This window comes from Aythya ferina (assembly GCF_964211825.1).
Source record: "Aythya ferina genome assembly, chromosome: 1".
NCBI classification, from domain to species: Eukaryota; Metazoa; Chordata; class Aves; order Anseriformes; family Anatidae; genus Aythya; species Aythya ferina.
In genome coordinates this window covers 17,624,175-17,645,446 of record NC_140296.1, presented here as the reverse complement: position 1 = coordinate 17,645,446, position 21,272 = coordinate 17,624,175, and the positions used below count along the sequence as shown (strand labels likewise).

General features: G+C 39.9%; 1 protein-coding gene across 1 annotated transcript in view; it reads right to left on the bottom strand.

Annotated features, from left to right (window-relative positions):
- The window catches only part of DDX10 (DEAD-box helicase 10), a 183,823-nt gene extending 162,558 nt beyond the window's left edge, over window positions 1–21,265 (bottom strand). Inside the window, exons 1-9 of the mRNA XM_084505482.1 lie at window positions 21,059–21,265; window positions 14,035–14,095; window positions 13,696–13,826; window positions 12,001–12,159; window positions 11,421–11,541; window positions 10,095–10,284; window positions 6,795–6,921; window positions 5,408–5,570; window positions 4,180–4,264 (exon numbers count right to left, since the gene is read on the bottom strand). Coding sequence (XP_084361608.1) covers window positions 4,180–4,264; window positions 5,408–5,570; window positions 6,795–6,921; window positions 10,095–10,284; window positions 11,421–11,541; window positions 12,001–12,159; window positions 13,696–13,826; window positions 14,035–14,095; window positions 21,059–21,250 — 1,229 coding nt within the window. The 5' untranslated portion in view covers window positions 21,251–21,265. The remainder of the gene's footprint in view (window positions 1–4,179; window positions 4,265–5,407; window positions 5,571–6,794; window positions 6,922–10,094; window positions 10,285–11,420; window positions 11,542–12,000; window positions 12,160–13,695; window positions 13,827–14,034; window positions 14,096–21,058) is intronic.
- Window positions 21,266–21,272: the final 7 nt, after the last annotated feature.

Below are 21,272 nucleotides of genomic sequence, written 5' to 3'. Positions count from 1 at the left end.
AAAAAAAAAAAAAAAAACACTATTTTGCTAAGTCAGTTTGAGCACCTAACAAACCTAAACACCTAACTTGGATTAAACACCAACCAGTATCAGAAATCTGAGCCTGAGTCGGACCTAAAGCCTGTGTAAACCTCTGGATTTAAAAGAAAAAAACTGCAAAGCAAAAGTTTTATTCTGTTTTACATTTCACTGTCTCCTGACTGAGAGAATTACTAAAGAAACAGTCTTTCTAGTCCCCTCTGAAGGAAAAAACAGAGCAGAGGGAAGAATGAAATTCTAGGAATGAATGTAATTAATTACTGAGACATGCTAGGATATGGGAACATCCAAAATACAAGATATTTACGCATGAATAGAAAGATAGAATAGACATTTCAATGTCTTTTCTACTCATCAATGCAATCACAACTGAAAGAAAAACATCCCTGTACGCGTTCCTTTCATGCCACACAACTTACAAATCATGTTTGGAAAATCAGTTTGGGGGAAAAAAAAAAATGATATCAGGGTGCTTCAGATACTATTATCTTCTGCTGTCCCCTAGTGGCTCTACAACTTATTTCACAGAACTGATCAAAGAATATTTTCAATTGCAGGCTTCACGCACTACAGAAAAGAAGGCATCAACAGAAATTAAAAGACAGAAGTAATGATCGTTTGCAAAACTCTGTTCAAGTATCACTTATTTACGTAGAATTTTTTAAGCTAAAACCCACAGGGAAACACTTTGATGTAGTATTTTAAATTACAGACTTCACTAAGAGACTGTATGACTGTATGTATCTAGCCAAAAATATTTATGGGCATGGACATGGTATTGTCAGCATTTCAGAAACCCTGTTACTGAACTAGTTAAGACTTTAAATAAATACTTTATATTGGAGTAATTGGAAGCTATTTCTCCATTTTAATGGCACTCCTTTCAAAGTAAAAAGAAGACAATCTATATATGCCAATTCCACTATAAACTAAAAGCATTACTGGACAACACCCAGATTTTCTTGATCTTACTTTACCATAAATCAAAAATGCATAAGCTTCAATTTATGCTCTTCATAGGATGCGATGCAAGTGAAATACTAGTTATGGAACATGGTGGTCCTCTCCATTTAAAAAAAAAAACAATCTTCAACTTTCATTTTAGATAAGGTTTTGCAAAACTGCCAAAACAGAGGTGGGAACACGTCCACAAGTTTTAGTCAAAGGTTTTTCAGCCCCCTCCCAAAAATAATTTATCTCATGACTTTCATATTTACTTTTGTATCACAAAATAATTTGATTTCAAAAGTAAACAGTATTTGGCATCCCAGTTTTAATTACAGCTTAACACGGTCTCCTAATTAGCAGAGATATTTAATTTAGCTTTAATTCCACGCAATTATACACTCGCATAACCCATGAAAATTTGCAATTAACTCTAACCTCATTAATGAGGACTACTAAACTGCAGTTCAGTTCATTTTTATCAAGTTTCTAGAAGAAAGATGAGCTTCTCTCATACTAACTGCAGATACTGGAAACAAGTAAAGTTTCCTACTCAACAGTCAGAGTTAACCAAGAAGCACATTCTCAGTTATCCACTCCTAAAACTGCATTAGCATACTTGCTTAGAGTACTGTATTTACCTATAGCTATTACACATATTTAGTATTTTATTTTCAATGGCTTATTTCATGGTGTTAAGATCAGCAAACAAATCTTTTTCCAGGAATGCTTTACTTCAAGGATGGGGAGCCTAACAATTCTCCAAAATGAAAGCCCTGTGTAGGGCAGGACTTCCACTGATCTTTGTATGAGTTTATGAGAGAGAAAATACCTGTGAAGCTTTACCTACAGAAGGAATTTGCCTTCAGTCTTAGTCTCAATTCTGCCGTCTAATAACTCACTCAGAGGTGCTCAGAATTTCAGTAAGGTCTGGCTACTGAAAAATTGATGTGAACACAAGTCTGAATGACAGCTCGGTGAAGCAAGAGACGGGCACCCGGTATGGCTTGTGGCCTCTGGGACAAAGCCTCTGCCCCAACAGCCTGCCCCAGTCTGTCCCAAGCCATCACAGGAGTTTGTATACGAGATGCCTCTGAAAACAGACCCTTAAGGCAGCAAGGCTAACATCTTAATTAGTGGTATTTTATGAGAAGTATTGTGGAAACAGGCTGGTTATTGAGCTTGATATAGCTGTTTACCCATTCGCATCTCAACAAGTCTTCTGTACTTGTGTAAACTGCCCATTAAACAGTGCCAAGTATAGAATCATAGAACCACAGAATCATTCAGGTTGGAAGAGACCTCCAAGATCACCTGGTCCAACCATCCCCCTACCACCATCACCCACTAACCCATGTCCCCAAGCACCACGTCCAACCTCTCCTTGAACACCCCCAGGGACGGTGACTCCACCACCTCCCTGGACAACCCGTCCCAGTGCCTGACTGCTCTTGCTGAGCAGAAATGTCTCCTGATTTCCAACCTGAACCTCCCCTGGTGCAACTTGAGGCCATTCCCTCTAATCCTATCACTGGTTATCTGCAAGAAGAGGCCGACCCCCAGCTCCCCACAACCTCCTTTGAGGTAGTTGTAGAGAGCAATGAGGTCTCCCTTGAGCCTCCTCTTCTCCAGACCAAACACTGCCAGTTCCCTCAGTCACTCCTCACAGGCCTTGTGCTCCAGGCCCTTCACCAGCTCCGTAGCCCTGCTCTGGACATGCTCCAAGGCCTTGATGTCCTTCTTGTACTAAGGGGCCCAAAGCTGAACACAGGACTCAAGGTGCAGCCTCACCAGAGCCGAGTACAGGGGGACGATCACCTCCCTGCTCCTGCTGGTTACACTACTCCTGATACAAACCAGGATGCGGTTGGCCTTCTTGGCCACTTGGGCAAACGTCTGGCTCATATTCAAGTGAAACATGAACATGATATATTGTTTACCTTTCCACTATGACGTTATGCAATAAAGACAAAGACATGTAATAAAGACAAAATTGCAAGCCTTGCATGGAATTCACACAGGATTTAAACAAAACAAAAACCCACCACCCCACAGAACACTAAGCTTATAGGTTTTTTCCTCAGTTGGGACCCATAAGAATAGGTAAATGCAAATCTACGTGTAGAGTAGTTACATGTTTTACCTAATTACCTAACATTGATTAATTTTGTTCAGACATTTTTGCAAGAGCATTTAAAAATGTATTATTCCATTCTATAACATAAGGTCAATAGGAAAATAAAGTACATAGGAAGGAGCAGAGCAGAAATGTTAGCAATTACCATAAAAATTCTAGATTGTGAAGGAGTTCTGTAAGTACAAAATTTAATGCCATCTGATCCAGAAACACAGATTTCAAACTTCTGTAGTGCTGAGTACTAAATTCTATTCCAAAAAACTTCCATCGTTCTTTTATTTCAACTTACATTGCAACACATGATAAAAGCCTACCACAAACAAATTAAATTACGTACAAGATATAATGCTAGGTCTCACATTTCATCCTTCAGATAATAAAGTTTGTAATTGACTGAATTACACGATAACTAATCGTGTTGCTCTTAAAAATCTACTTCAAAAGACCAAGAAGCAGGTTTTCATTAGTGTAACTAGGTAAACTCTCTTTCTTCATGAAGACTTAGCCACAATATTTTAGCTCAGGCGATGCCTAAGAATATAATTCTACAAAAGACTTAGAAAATTAAAAATTTGACCAGTAATTAACATTGTTTGATTCCTTCCTCCCCAAATTAAAGTAAGGAAGAAATATTTCAATTCTTTTGATGAGTCTGCAATGACACAAAGAAATTGCATCCATACTCTGAAGCAGTTATTTATCTATACATGGCAGTGGCAAAACAAGCATTTCCACCCACAAATGCACTCAACTCAGCCATTGAAGTAATCCTGCCAAGTGCACAAGACAACTTGGACTTACTCACTATTAATCTTCCCTGATCAGACTAAACAATTAGACATGCCCTTTTCTCTCAGCTGTAAGGAGTAAGGATGCTCACTAAGAAAAGATTAAGTCAAACCATTACACAAATAATCAGAAGTGTTCTTTTGGTTAACAACCCTTCTTTTCTTTCTAACTCATGGCTTGATTTTTTCAAGTGAGTGTGCAGCCAATTATCTGTCCTGATAGCTATGCAATTTTAAAAAGTAAAATATTAATGAGAAGTGAATATGAACCTGGCTGTTCTTCCCACTCTGTGGATATACGTGTTTGCATCCTCTGGACAATCAAATTGAATGACCCAGTTTACTGCTGGAAAATCTGCATGAAGAAAAAGAAAAATCAAAATTTAAGCTCACTGGACTCCCAATTCTCCTAATCAAGAGCAACATATAATTTTGAAGCATTAATTTCTGTAAGAACCATCATTTATGACAATTTATAGACATAGAGTGTAACATCTGAAATAAAAATAATATTAATTGCATGTATTAGCATCTCATGAACAGCCATCCTCTTCATCAACGAAAGCTAAAATTAATGGTGTCTTCATTTTCTAAATTATGACAGCGCACTGAATGGAACTTAATTTCACAATTGCTAAGAACAGACATGCTTTGTCTTAACACAAATGTAGTCGTGTTTTGTCATTTAATAATTAAATAACAAGATCTGACCCACTTGTCACCTAGAGTTTCAATATTCTACACAGCTGGGGTTTGAAGTTAGCTGTGGTGAGACAGCTCTACTTCAGTTATCCATGTACAGAAGTATCACACACTCTCTCAATGACAGGGAGGGATTTACCAAGCCTGCCAAATAAGTCAACATTCAATGTGAATTACAGTATTTATGAGCACTTTCCAACTGCTGCCCTTTATCCACCAGCAGCAGCATGCTTTGCATTGTAGAAAGTTAGTGTTACTTCCTGGCAAGTCTGTAGCTATGCCATACTGCACAGGAATACCTACACTCTCAACCTAAACACACAACCACATTAGTTCCTCACTAGTAAGACATCTGCAGAGTAGAAGGTATGATAAGCCATTTGCACTTCCATTTTTTGAGCACCTTCCTCTTACAACATAAGCCAATACGTCACCATTTTCTCTCATTCTGGTTATTTGTCACTTAACATGGCTGAGAAAACTAGATTGTCTACAGACTGGGGAAAAAAAGATAGCTTTCACTGACCATTTTAGTATTAAATATTACAAGGCTAGTAACAATTCAGGTCCTTCTGGAACAAAAAAGCACAACTGAAGTTGGCCTCTCCATTAAAGAAACAGCAGAACTAATTAACAATCATCTCTCTTCTGAAATACCTTAATGAGCACGTAAGCAAACTACAGGTTCATTTCTTACATATCAGGTTGGTCTTCAGAACATACTGTCATTGAAAAAGAGTCTTAATAGGATTAAATCATAACTTTGTGAATAATTACAGCTTTTGTGGGTACATACCCAGGCCACGAGCTGCAATATCTGTAGCAAAAAGTACTGCTGCCTTCTTCCGAACAAAACAAGTGTAGACTTCCATTCTCTTGAACTGTTGCTGTTTGCCATGCAGTGCTAGTACAGGAAGACCAGGTTGAAGCTTACAGAACACTCTGAATAAATACTGGACCTATCCAACAGGTTAGGAAAAAAGAAAAAATATTTAACACTGAACAGTAAAAATCACATCCAGTAAATCAAAATAGACTTAGCACTTTAAGTAAAATATACTTTTTTCCACATCAGAGATCTGACATGGATTTCTGAGACTTTATCCTACACCCAGGTACTATAATAGGAAATGAACAAAGACAAAAGCCTAGGCTGCCTTTTGACAGTATTTCCTAATAGAAACCAGCAAGAATGATTTAGGACATGACTAGTTAAGCTGTACACAACAGACCAAACCATCAGAAGTCCATCAGAAGCACTGCTTTTAGACAACACTGGAAGAGTACGATGTCTTATGCTTTGTACTCAAAGCAGTCTACACAGTCTATTTCAAGCTTCAACAGCTTCTAATCTACGCAGTGTTTACGACCATATACACTACCATGATGTAGCTTACAGTAGACATATCTAACAATTTTTAAGAAGTTACAGAAACTATGTATATTGCAGTAACAGCTGCAGTTCAGAGGACTTGTGTACAAATAAGCCCACAACCTCACTGTCCTCAGTAGCCAACTGCAGCACAAAAATGCTGTAACCTTATGCACAAGTGAATGAACTGTAATATTTACCACATAATTGTGTACTGAACATACACAGTAAAATATTTGATACTTGCAGAAGTTATTAGAATAAATATTTGTGCCATACAAATGTATAACTTCAACAGAATAATACTAGGCCAGTAGAGAACTGAAGGATTACTTCCTATGTAAACACAAGAAAAACCCTTTCCTGCACCATTTCACAGTTATAATTTCTTACATAGCCAGCTTTAAAAGCTTTTAAAGAAAGCAGTACATCTATTAAACATTCTGTAACCCAACAAACTGCCTCACCCAACAAAACCGCAATTGATAGCCCTTAGTGAGACAACTTTTAGGGGAGGGTTGGTTTGTTTCTTTTTAAAAAACAGCAGAGCACAGAAGTCACTGAATACCCTGAGGTCTCCAGGATCTTCCTGCTCTGAGCTTGCTTACAGCCAGGCCCTGCCTGTATGACACACCTGTAAGTGTAGGCAATGTTCAGCTCCTCCACAAATTCCTGTTACAAACTGGCCCAGAATGTCACCTCTGGTGCCTTCAAACCAACATGAATGTCTTAGTTTAAATACTGTTTTAACGTGCTACAGAGGGAAGTAAAAAAAAATACAATAAAAAATAAATTAGAGGGATAGACCTACCTCTTTACAGCTTGCAAAAAACACAATGGTCTTCTTTTTCAAGTGACTTCTCAGGAAAGAGTATAACATGTTTACTTTTTGTTGAAGCTCACAAACAATGTAGCTCTGATCCAGAGTTGCTGGGGTACTTAAAATATAAAAAGAAAGAAAGAAAGAAAGAAAGAAAGAATTAGGTACAATAGTTCCCATGACATTAAAATGACAAAAAAAAAAAAAAAAAAAAAAAAAGGAAGGGAAAAGAGAAAATATGAATATATGCTATCCACAGAGCTGTCTGTTCATTCTTTTTAAATGAGTGTCTGACAAATATCCATAAAAAGGGGGAAAAAAAGTCAGTCTGGAAATTTCTCCCACTTTGAGGAACCAGTCTTAGCACCTCTACTAGAAATATACTGTTGAAAGATTAATCAATTTCCTTATTAAATGTCAGGGGGGAGAGGAGGGGCAGGGGGTGACTTTTGACATGACTTCATTTCATTTACCTTAGACTCTTACTAGCAGTAAGCCCAACTCTTTCCATGTCTAAGCAGTGACATTCAAATTGCCTTGACTTAAAATGCAATTTTTGTCTATTAGTGCTGTTAAAGCATCATTTGTGCTTAAGGCAATGTCAAAGCACAGTCTAATCATGCACACAAAAAAAGCATTGATGTATTTTCACTGATTACACCATGACATGCAAAGTGACTTTGTAAAGCTCTGAATTGTCATCTTAACTCACCTTGCCATTATTTGTAAAATTAAAAAACATAAAATAAAATTTTAAAACAATTATTTGGCATTATTGCCCTTGAAATACATCTAAATGCTCATCTCACAGTCCCTCTGCTTCACCCAAGACAGACCAAGGGTATTTAAAATCATTTTATTTTATTAGAGGTGCCACTTAGGAGAATGAAATTACAAGAAACTGCTCCAGATTTTATTCTGCTATTCAGTTTGAATTATGCCACAATACTTTTTGCCTTGTAAGTCTTTCAGAGGAAACTGTTTCCATAACACAACAGTATACTGTATACTAAGGATGTAAATTCTAAAACAAATAAAAACGTGTTTTGTTTTTTTTTTTAATTTAATTTATTACCTAACTCTACTTCCCTAAACATATCAAAAACTCAGAAGTACTTGAAAATAGGCTTCACAAAAAAAAAATAAAATAAAATAAAAAGGATTTGTGAAACAGTCCTCAAACTGAAGCCCACATATTAAGCTCGTACATCCTCTTCTGATGAATATTCACATTTTTTTCTAGGAGTCATATTTAATTAGGATACCAATTTAAAAAAAAATAGTACTTTCAAAGACATTTACAGTACAATAAACAGAATCTAGCCAAATACTTAAAACACTGCCTCAGGATTCAACCTCATTCTGCTGTTTGTTTTGCGGATGATTTTTCGTTTGTTCTTGGGTGAGACATTTTTATCAGTGTGCTTCACCTTTCTCCACCTTCATCTTACATATGGAAATATTTGCACAAATATGTAAATATGTTTTTTTCTCCCATAAAACGGCAGAAAAAAGTCATGCATGTTTATAAGCCATTTGGCACTGAGATATCTGACGGTCTCCAGAAATGCAAGATTTAAAATTGCATTCTTCACTTTTTTTTTCCTTTCAGAACCTACGTGCCAAAAACCAACATGCATGTTTTATCATTTAGTGACACATTCATCATGTCTGGGATGGGTCTCCCATTCTGACCCAAACTGTACAGCATGACAAATTTACTTCATGTGCATAGGGCTGGAATCCTGAACATGCAGAATAAACCCAACATATCTGGAAGTCACAAGTCTTGCTGCAATACAGACAAATGCCAAATGCTTTCGTTTACACACCTAGTATCACATACACAAACAAGACTGTCATTCTGCACGTTCCCAGTAGAGTAGCATTGTCTTGGAATGCCAGATTCATCAACAACACATGGACGAACTGTATTTGTGCAATAAATCTGATGGTCCTGCACAGTAAGTATCACAGAATCACAGCATTTTCTAGGTTGGAAGAGACCTCAAGATCATCGAGTCCAATCTCTGACCTAACGCTAACAGTCCCCACTAAACCATTTCCCTAAGCTCTACATCTAAACGTCTTTTGAAGACTTCCAGGGATGGTGACTCCACCACTTCCCTGGGCAGCCTGTTCCAGTGCCTCACAACCCTTTCAGTGAAGAAGTTCTTCCTAACATCTAACCTAAAACTCCCCTGGCTCAACTTAAGCCCATTCCCCCTCGTCCTGTCACCAGGCACGTGGGAGAACAGACCAACCCCCACCTCGCTACAGCCTCCCTTGAGGTACCTGTAGAGAGTGATAAGGTCGCCCCTGAGCCTCCTCTTCTCCAGGCTGAACAAGCCCAGCTCCCTCAGCCGCTCCTCGTAGGACTTGTTCTCCAGGCCCCTCACCAGCTTCGTCGTCCTTCTCTGCACCCGCTCAAGCACCTCGATGTCCTTCTTGTAGCGAGGGGCCCAAAACTGAACACAGTACTCGAGGTGCGGCCTCACCAGAGCTGAGTACAGGGGGACGATCACCTCCCTAGCCCTGCTGGTCACACTGTTCCTGATACAAGCCAGGATGCCGTTGGCCTTCTTGGCCACCTGAGCACACTGCTGGCTCATATTCAGCCGACTATCCACCATCACTCCCAGGTCCTTCTCTGCCTGGCAGCTCTCCAACCATTCCTCTCCCAGCCTGTAGCTCTGCTTGGGGTTATTGCGCCCCAGGTGCAGGACCCGGCACTTGGCCTTGTTGAACTTCATGCAGTTGACCTCAGCCCATCGGTGCAGCCTATCCAGATCCTCCTGCAGAGCTTTCCTACCCTCAAGCAGATCGACACACACACCTAACTTGGTGTCATCTGCGAACTTACTGAGGGTACACTCGATGCCCTCGTCCAAGTATGCACATGCAGAAGGAAAGGAAGCCAAAGAACAAAAAGTAGCAATTCAGAAGTGACTCCTGCCATGGCCATGACACTACTCCATACAGTCTGTAGCCCACTCTGGAGCTTATTCCCAAGGAAAAAAACTTCCAGCCAGAGAAACTGCCTGAGGAGCCACAAGAAAAGTGATGGTTCTGTCTCCTGTAATGAAACAATCAGAACTAGTACCATCTTCCTTAGAAATTCCTTGTTTTCAGGATAGCACACAACAGCATCCAACACTGACGGAAGGAAAAAAACACGACTTCTGATCCAGGAAACTGACGGTCAGATAAGCAGTTAAGTATGATCACCATCTGTTTAACCACCCCCTGTTCCTCCTCCTCCATTTCCACCCCCCAAATATCCCAACATACCTGAATTTGGCTTTCTCATGAACCCAGACATATTCTGGATCTTTCAGACTCAGCCGCGCAAGATCCTTCACTGATTTTGTTTGCGTTGCAGAAAAAAGCAAGGTCTGGCGTTTCTTAGGCAGATTTTCTATGATTGCGTTCATTGTATCAGCAAACCCCATATCTAGAATTCTGTCAGCTTCATCAAGAACTGAATTGAGAAAGATTTGAGAAAAACTAGTTTTAGCTTTACTCTGTTAAAGACTTTAAATCCATGCCTACTTACACCGCAGAGATTAATTACCATACATGACAGGATTTAGTTTATATATACTTGTATTCCAAAAACGTTTTTAAAAACTGCAATAAAGTCATAGCATTTCCCATATGGATTCTCTCAGACTCTTCTTTCAGACCCTGAAATAACATTTATACACTCCAGCCCTCCATTTCACATGCTGAACCACTGGAAGATCTGCATTTTCAAGTAATCTGTTCAGCAGTTTGCAGACAGAATTAAAATTACAAACTCCCTGTCCTATTGCAGAAACAAAAGCACGGAATATAAAACAGTGCTGTACTACTCTTGACAGAGCAGAACAGACTCTCCTGTGCCTAAGCTCAATTTGCCATTCAAACACAGGGAATGAACAGAGTAGCACAGAGACAAAACCTTCAGAAAAGGGCGTATATTTGATGCAATTCTTGTCTAACTGCCATGAATTGTACTCAGTATAGAAAGCTTAATTTTGCACTTTATCAGCTTCATTAGCTTGTTAATTGCTTTTAAGTTCCTCAAGCTATGCTAAAAATTATGCACAGTTCTTAGAGGAAGGCAAACCCTTCCATTAAACTGAGATTTGTATTCAGGTTGGAAGGATAAAAAGAAGCAATGAAGGGAGAAGTAATCTGGCTTAAAATTCAAAAAGAAATGTCTTCTAGAACTGGCATGAAATACATACACTGTAATGAATATTCCATACAGTTAATTATCATATCAGGAAAAACAAGAGAGCTATAGGCAGAAAAGGCCAGCTTTTAGCTAATACATACCTAAAGGATAATATGGCATACCACTTGTGGTTTTTGGTTCCTCACTTAACTCGCCTACTTGTCTTTATCATCTTAAAGAAGGCACGCTCAGTAATTGTTTTGAGAGAAAGTAGACAAGACGGGTTTTGTTGTTTTCTACTTTAATTTGTCCATATGTAAACTTAAACGCTCTTTCATCTACATACTAGGATAGTCATCTACAGACTAGGATAAATATTTTAACCGAGGAACTGTTCCACAGTTATCAACTACTAAAAATATTTCTAAGTACTTTCAAGTACTTAAAAAACTTACTCAACATTTGCAGATCAGATGCATAGAAATACGAAGTTTCATCCATGTGCTGTAGAAGCCGTCCTGGAGTGCAAATCAGCATATTTATGTGGTGGATTCTCTCAGACTCTTCTTTCAGATCCTGAAATAAGTTAAAGCAGCTGAGCTCTAACTGTTCACATTAGAAGCCCAGTGCTAGAGATATCAGCCCTCCTTAACCTATTGATTGCTTTTTGAAAGAATTGAGCCTTTCCTCTTTCTACACATATACCACATCTTATCAGCATGCTCGCGCTTGTGGCTTGAGCAAATATATTTCAGACCAATGCAGTTTAACAGGACATGAAGAGTTGGAAGGAAGTTCCATCCAGTCACATCACCTGGAAAGATGGTAAATATTCAAAAGCTCTAAAAGACAGAGAGTACACAGACAGAAGAATGAGTGGGTTGCTGATGGGTTCCCACTAACTAGTATGTTCTCTGACTTTCCCTTTTCAGGGTTTCCTTCCTAAATATTCACATATGATATGAAAGATGATTCTGTGATTTATTACAGTGCTCATCCATGCTCCCATACAGCAGTCTCCAGTAGAGGACACACCTTTCCTCCAATGATTAGACCAGCTGAGAACTCGTGATTCTTTCCCACTTTACGCAGAACCTTAAAAATTTGAAATGCCAGTTCCCGGGTAGGCGATATTATCAAAACTCCCAATCCATCTGCTGAAGTCCACTGAAGGCGATAGAGGAGTTCCAAAGCCTGAAAAAAAGTTACCACATTCTCATTACATAAATCTCCGAAGGAAAATACATAACAAAAAGTGTCATAGAAAAGATGACGTAACACTAATTCAAATAATGTCAACAAGTGAGTATGCATTTCACACAGTTTGATTAATGGACATAAGATGTACAAACAGACAAGAAATTTCCCTGGTTTTAAGGGAACCAGAAACAGATTGACCAACTATAAAAAAGTCAATTAGTGCAGCTTTGATTTTAGACCCTCAGGAGTACCACACACACATGCTATATGGGAGCATTCCACCTAACATTATCATACAACTCAGTCCAAGATTATTCCTCCTCTTATGAATTTATACTACAGAAATACAGCCTTAGCTAATATTAATACAAAGACTTAATAGGTATAAATAACTGAGGCATTTTTGGAAAAAAAGTTTATGAGGGTGCTAAACAGCCCTTAATATTTCACTCTTCATCTGCCCAGCTCCTCCCTTATCACTTGTTTTCCCTAAAAAAGTTTTTAAATAAGGTTTGTAAAAAAAAAAAAAAAAAAAAAGCACTTCTACTCCTAGATCAACTAATTCTGCAATCTCACTTCTGTTTTGTTTCTCAAATCCACAAGACTCTCTTTTGAAGACACCTACCACCTACATTTTTTCCTATTCTTTACTAACAAAAATAATCAGCATAAAGCATAAGTCTTCTCAACTAGAGTGGGTATTCAAAACACATATGACTGTTACCACAGTTACTGACAGAACAGGCTCCAATGTAATTTATGTTTGCAAAAACACAAGTAATGTTTAAACCAAAAAAAAGAACTCCATAATCAAAACTACATTTCTTTTTCCCTTTATCCAATCATAACATGATGGGTTTTGTATCCATTTATATGTGCACTTTTAACAAACAAGATTCTCAATTTTATTTTCAATCTAAAGCAATTAAACATAGAGCATAATGTTTAGAGGAAAACAGTCAAACATGTTATTCACAATGGGAGTTTTCATCCGGTTTTCCTGCTTGGACCTGGAAGCGATTTCTAAGGTGTTCAAAATAGACAACCAAGAAAAGGAAGCCTATTACACTTCTAGGCTTCAGTTTGCCATAAAAGGTCCAACTGTTCATATTATTTCATTCTTTTAATTTTAAAAACACACATCTAAAAAAAGAAGAATGCTGAAATTTCTATGGTTTCTATAGATGTAGCTTTCGAATTTTAAAAGAATCAGACAACTAGATTGGCACAGGAAAAAAAAAAAACCACATTCCTGAGAGAAAAACAAAGCACTTCCTAAATCACAGAGGGGCTACTGACGTAAGGATCAAAATGAGATTTCTAAGCACCAGAATACTCCTAGGGACAATAACATATTTCTTCCAGAACTTCATGTAGCTTTCTTAAATGTGACTGTCTTGGCTATCTAGGAACATCTAGACCACTCGAATTATCTCCTTTCTCTCATTATCTATTAACCTAAACTGCTTAGCATCCCCTAATTCCCAGGTGACTTCCCAGGCTTAAGGTTAAATGATGTAAGTTACTTACCGGGATAATAAAAGCCAAGGTTTTGCCTGATCCAGTCTTTGCAGCTCCAAGTACGTCTTTACCTTGTAAAGCCAAACCTATGGTTTGCCTCTGTATCTCAGTTACCATGCGGTACTGAGCTTCCTGCAGTCCTAGTATTTGGGGTGTGGGAAGGGAAAGGGAAAAAATATATATCTTTATTTTTCTTTGCCCAGAGCTGTATTTTTCCATTTAGACAACACCATACATGGCAATACTCATTTAAAACTAGTTTAAGACAAAAGATTATTTATATGCAAATAAATAATACGCTCATTTCTAATGTAATTACTTTCCAAATTAAAATTTATTTATACTCACCTTTTAGAGTTTTCTTTGACAACGGAAAATCTGAAAATCTTTGAATTTCATCTGCATTTATCTGAAACAAATTAAGTTTAATCAGTGCTAAAATCAAACGTAATAGAAAAATTAAATAACCTTTAAGTCACTGTTATTTTTACTAGGAAAAATCCAGAGGAGCAATTTGTTTTTGCAGGCTACAGCAAATGGAGTAATGACAGCCACATGCCATAAAAAGGAACTCCAAGAGCTCCCATATCTCTGCGAAACAGAAGATGAAGTCTCTTCCAGCAGCTGTATGAGATCAGACATCCCAGGTAAATGTTTCCAGCCTGGTCTGTACCTGGCCAACAGTACAGTACCACTCACAGCTGATGGCACCAACACAGCACCCACCACTGCCCTCCCCATATAACTCTTACTGACAAGTCATCTCTGTCTAAACTGTAAGCAATATAAACCTAAAGCAAAAGGAGTTTTTTCTATTATATACTATTATATTTCTCCCCTTAAATCAAACAGCTTGTACACTTGCATCACAAAAATCCCTTAGTGATACTAAGAACATTTTTTCACATCGTTCATAAAAACGATTACACTACTAGATTAATTTTGTTTTAGTTTTATCCTTATTTAAGTTCCTTAAAGCTCAACTTTCTAACTGTATATACAGATGACTAATTTAATGTAGGTGGAAAAAACACACAACTCTAAGCCAAACAAAAAAGTTTTCTTATTAAAAAAAGGCTTAAATCTGTTGTCAATGATGCTATAATGATGGGTTTACGAAGTTTTTCATCTCTTTACTGCTGTCGCGTACCCGTTACTCCCAGCATGGATTTAGAAATGGGAAGTCACGCTAACCTTGTGTGTGAAATGACTGGCCTGGTAGATGAGGGGAGAGCAGTGGATATTGCCTACCCAAACTTCAGGACAACTTTCAATACTGTCTTCTCACAGCGAAGCTGCAATATGAGCTGGATGAACAGTCAGTGCTGCAGACTGAAAACTGGCTGAACGGCCAAGCACAAAGCCTACTTGGAGGACATCAACTAGTAGAGTACCCTAGGAGGCAATACCAGGTCCAGGCCTGTTTAATATCTTCATTAATGATCTGTCCGAGGGGACAGAGCACTCCCTCAGCAGGTTTGCAGATGAAACAAAGCTGGAAGGAGCGCCTGGTACACCGTGTGGCATGCTGCCATCCAGAGGGACCTGGGCAGGCCGGAGAATTGGGCTGACAGGAATCCATGAAGGTCAACAAGGAGAGGTGCAACATGCTGCTCCAGGTAAAAGACACATCCCCGCACCACATTTTTCCATTTTGACTCTACAGCACTAGCATTAAGATTTCGGTAAAAATGGGGACTCTGTACAACCTCTTACAACGTGTTTTCAAGCCCACTGTAGGAATGTCAATGCCATTATAGGCTGCTTAAGGGAAGGATCAAAGACAAAGAAAGGGAGGAATCAAGGTGGACTGGGGAAGAACAAGTGTGAGGAAATCGAGGGAATTGGAGATAAAAGGGGCTGGTCAGTATGCTCACCTGACTGAGCCCTGCACCTGATTAGCACAGCCTCTCCTAGGGTCTTACCACACATTGTTATGTAATAATTATTATTTACCAATAATTACTCTTACTTTCCTTCTAACCATTCCCTGTATGGGTACATGCTTTGTTCTGAGCCCACATGAGAGACCACCAGCAGACGTCAAGCCAGAGCAGTCAGCAGCAGCAAGAGAGCCGAGTGCCACAACTGGAGCAGGACCACAAATTTCAGAGGGAAAGTCAGGGGCTGAGGCCAGATCTTGGACAGAGTGAGCAGCTAATGCCAGCCACTACTCATTTTCCATGTGTGAGTATATATTTCACTAATAAATGTTAATCCTGACTAGCAGGAGAGGAACATTGCCTGCTCTCCATGTCGTTCAGGTGTGTGCAGGTACTGAGTGTATTCAGGTGTCTCTTACAAGGGTTGTGGTAGAAGCACTGCCCTCTCTGCTCATCGGTGGCTGACCACGTGTGCACACACTCACCCACAGGAATACACGCTCATACTCACTGCAGGCTGCACCTCAGGACCCAGCACTGCAGCAGCCTTACACCTGCCTGACTGGGACAGGAGAATCCCCCTGGGTCCTGAAGCTCAACAGGTTCAGCAACCTCTAACATCTGGTTTACTTGATTTTCTTCGGCTGTCCTGCAGGGTACAAAACATACTAAAGAAGTAGCTCAGTGTGCTGACTCCTACTGATTTACTTCTCTGTGTACATCCACCTCTAGAGCACATTGTGAGGTGTTAATTCTCTACTCACACACACCAAGAGTATGCATTTGATTCCACAAGTTGGCTGAACAATTCACAAAAACACTGAGATGTCAAGTAGAGATCTTAAGAAAAATGTAGTACTTCCAAGTCTTCTCTAGTCAATAGCATACCATCAAAAGATGCAGACAGCTTCTGCTGGCAAAGTTAACAATCAATAGCAGTAAGACAGCACAGAAGCCAGAGAGAGAAAAGAACAACCAAAAGTACAAAATAAAGAGACCCCTGTATCTATAAAGCCTGAGCAGACTAGCAGAAAGGTAGATGACAGCTCTGAATGCACACTGACTAGCAGCCACTAAGTGAGATTTCCAGATGACAACCTCGGAGCTTCCTCAACCCGTTCCTTCCTAACGGGTACCACTTACCTCTTACGGGCTCTGGAGCAGAAACCTCCCAACAAAGGAGCCAACCAACGTGGTCCTCAGACATTTATGACAATTTGTGACAGCACTTCAAGAAAGCCTCAAACAAAGAGTTTCTGAGCTGTCAAATCAGGCTTGAAATACCAAACTTTCTGCCAGCCCTGCCCATTACAGAAAACTGCGAACTGTATTTCTCTGAGGATCTATGCCTGTTTAAAGCACCCAGATCACAACGCTGCTCTCTGCAGCCAAGAGCTCTCTAGTAACAAGGAAGGAACTTATCTCAAGACCAAACGTGTACATTAAAAGGCAGTAACACCCTTATTAAAACCCCTTTTTGACACATTCCAAGACAAAGCTCTTGAAAGATAGATTTCAACCTTTCACTGTGTTCTAGCAGAGCAATTAAACTTTTACCAAACTTTATTCAGAAATCTTCAAGGTGAATTATTTAACTTGTGCCCTGAGAAGCACAGACTTTAAGCTAGTACATTTCTGGGACTGGGAAAGAACTGCTATCTGAAATCATTATTTTAAAAGGTCTGACTGTCACAAATTGTATTTCGAATCAATATTTCCCAAATTCAGTTGATAATTGTGCAGATATTGTATGGCATGCAATACTGCATATTGTGCTAATTCTCAGTCTTATCCTTTAGCATCTAAAGCAATAACAACTCCCTGATGTACAGAGGCTCAATTTAATTTCAACCAAGAGATTGTTCACATTGGAAAGGAGTACACCTAAAGAAAAGACTGTTTTACTAACACTATTTTACTATTTCACTAAGAAGAATTAAAGCAGTCTACTATGTGCAAATAAAGGGATAATTTTAATAGGTTTTGACACAGAACAGACTACCATAACAATGTGAAACTATTTAAATAATTAGAACTGCTACAAGTATTTCAGCGGACAATTTATTACTGGGTCATGTAGAGTTAAAAAGAACAGATGTATTAATCACAACAGAGACTAATACTATTTTACTTTTCTACCTTAAACTCCAAAAAGTCAATTAAAAAGTCAAAGCATGCATAAGTCAAGTTCTTTCAAAGACTTCCAAGAAGGAGAAAAAGTAAGAAAAATATTAAAAGAGAGAGCACAAGAACATTAGGAAGGGTCGTATCACCAAAGCTTCCCATGTTACTTCTCTGCCCTTCAAAGAAGGATCAGTTGAAGTACCCTAAAACTCCAAAGATACTGGCTTATTTTCAAATAAAGTCAGGATGGCAGGAGTAAAAGGGATTGATGCTAAAGAGCTAGAAATAGGGAAGAAATGCAGAAGATCAATAGAAAAACCTTGTCAGGGACCAGAGAAGGAGTCATGAAGTCTGAAGACAGGACGCTAAGCAGTCATCCACTGTATGTTCATCAAGAAAAGACTCCTGGAGCGAGAGAACAGCAAAAACCCAGAAGAGTTGAGGCCAGGATTCCCAAGAACAATCCTAATACGTATGCTTACCCTGTCTTCATTCTGATGGATAAATGCCTGACCGCTACCAGCCCCTCTTCTTTAACCTCTATAAACGCACCCCAAGACAACCTCCCACCACCCACTCCTTGCCTCTGTCCCTCCCAGCTCCAAAGAGTGACACAGAACGACTACCCATGTCCCAAAAGTAGATAGATGCACAGACAGATATGCACACCGGTGACAGAGCCTGGCATCCTTGTGTGTTCACATAACCAGTTAGTTTGTATGGCAAACTAGCTCAAATATTGTAGAATTAATTGAAAGACATGTCTACAAGGCCTTTTTAAAAATTCTATGTAAAATGACTAAAAATTAAACACAAGTTCCAAATGTATAAAATGTGTTTTGGGGGAAATGACGGCATTTGAATGTTACACAAAAATATTTAAGTCTAGGAGTAGCAGAACAGACCACTTAAAAAACAGAACAGGGCCCACTCAGCCTAAAAGTCTGAGGATCACAGATCTAACCACCACAATCAAGACATAAAACCCTAAAATTTATGTGGGTGAGAAAGGAATGCTGACCTCACTATGGAACAGAATGGTAGAGAAACTATTAAAGAACACAGTTTTATTGACTGACTGTTTGTATGCATTCCTTCCAAACCTTTCTTTTGCCTACATACATCTGTGAGCAGCACACCCATACCCTGCTACCTGCCATGGATGCATTCCTGTAAAGTTCAGTGATAGGACATAGCAAAGCATTTCTTCTCCCTAAGAAGTAATGTAATAGATGGGGATACACGGGGATTTAATGCATGCATACAACTTAAATGTAGCAAACTGTATATGGGAAACAGACGTATGTACGTGAAGAAACAAAGAGGCTAAAGCAGCATCAAGAAAAAGAGATGTCAGCTTCCCAGAGCAGATCAGTTATCAAAAGACTTCAGCCACTTTATCTCTGAGGCTCAAGAGAAATCTTTTAATTCAAGCATTGCTTGCTTCCTCCTTCTAAACAATTACATTTTTTCATTATCATCTTTCTCAAATTAATTAAGCTTAACTACAAGCAAATGACAGATGAACGGAGGTCACATTTTCCAATTAAGTCTCACAAATGAAGAGGCTGTAATCCACTCCAAAAGGCAGCATCTCCTCCAGTTGAGGATTCTGATCATCCTGTTCTTACCTCTTGAGACTCCCACGCTGTATGCATATAATTTCAGCACACAAGAGCACTGTACTACTTAAGTTTTTGCATATATCAATCTACTACATTAAAGAAAATAGAGGAAAGGGGGAAAAACTATCAACTGAACTAAGCTACTTTATAAGGCCAATAGCAATTACCTGCTTGGAGTATTAAACAACCAGTGATGCACCTCCAAAACAAGAGATTGTGAAGAAAAAATAGCTAAATATTGTGATAGTACCCTAAAAGCAACGCAGAAGCCTAACTTCTGTATGGCATTACCAAGTAAATGAAAACTACTGTCGTATGTAGAAACAATTAGGGCCTGAAAATAAGCAAAGTTAACTTCACACTACACATATCCACTCCTGTACACAGAAATGAAAAAAGCAATCTATTGTAGAAATATCACAGCTAGGTATATAAACAGCAAGGCCACCACTCAGGGGCCTGGGCAGAGTCTGCAAACTCTGTACCTGGCCTGTGTTGAGCTACTTTAACCCAGTTTTCCCCTTGCACACACACACCTTCCAGAGACCATGCAGAGCCAGCTGCCTAAGCTGAGGTGCCGCGGTACCATGACTGAGTGCAGGAGGCTTTTCGTTCCTCAGCAAAGGGCACATACCTGACAGTGGTCATCCCCCTCAGAAATAATACGAGCTTCTAGCAGTGCAAGTACTATTCAGCACCTAAATCTTCTACAGTCAGTACAAAAATATTGCTGAAACAAGTCAAGACTCAAAATTTATCCACGAGATGTATTAATCATTTATATAGGTACCAACTTTAGTTTTTATCATGAAAACAACATAGGGCACAAGCAATAAGCCCATTTTTCCCCCTGTGAAATAATCTGTGATTCAAAACAGTAATTTGAAGTATACCATTTGTTTTTAAAACAGTAAAACAAATGACAATGTGAAGCTGGATCTTAACAAAGAGCCATCTCAACTTCTGCATGGTGACAGACACGTTCCTCCCATACCTACCCTCATTACCTTCTGCTCAGTCAAAATCCATCAAAAAGCCTCTACTACCAGCAATGCTGAGTGCTGCACAGCCAAGTACAACTGCCACATTCCTCCCCGATGGCAGCTGCAAATTCAGCAAATGTTGGCAGGACGTGTGCTTAGCATGTATTGCTGCCCTGAGTCGTTATCCATAATTATAGTATTTTCCGCTACATGGCTTAAAAGATGGCCATCTCCCAGAGGCCTGTAAGGGAATCTGGGTGACAATACCAACACCGCCAACCTTGGCACAAATATTCAGTTATGTGGTTCCTGACCTGATGCTAACTAAAGTGAAAAGGTGATATTTGCCTGTTCAGCATCTTCTATGCAGACAGAAGTGTCCCATCCCCAATGGCCAGGCATCCGTGCTGCCTGGTCAGAAGGGACAGGTACCACTCTTCACAACCATCCCCACCATCTGCTTCAGCCTCCTCCTCCTCACTGTGCTCTGGCCCACTCGCTGCCCCCAACCACCCCATGGGGCTGCATTACCGCCCTCTGCTCTGCCTGGGGGGAGGCATGGAGGCGCCTCGTGGAAGTGAAGAGCCCTTCTGCCTGCACAGAGCCCTATCACACACTGCCCTGACACCATCAGCCACATAAAGCTCCCACTCCCTAGCCACAGGGGTGCTCCTGCATCCTCCTCCTCCTCGCAGAAGCCCCCATTTCCCCTCGCATCCCTTCCCTCCGTCGGGACAAACCCGCCCATGTGCCGTACCTGCGGGTATTGCTGCACCAGGCGGCTGATGCCCTCCCTCTCCACCTGCCACTCGGGCCGCTCCCTCTCCTTGCGCTGCAGCCGCAACCGCTTCGTGCGCCGGGTGTACTTCTTCTTCCAGCGCTCAAAGCTGCGCACCGGGTCCACCGCCGCCATCCCCCCGCCGCCATCCCTACCACCAACCCGCCCCATGCTCCCCACCGCCCCGCGTGGG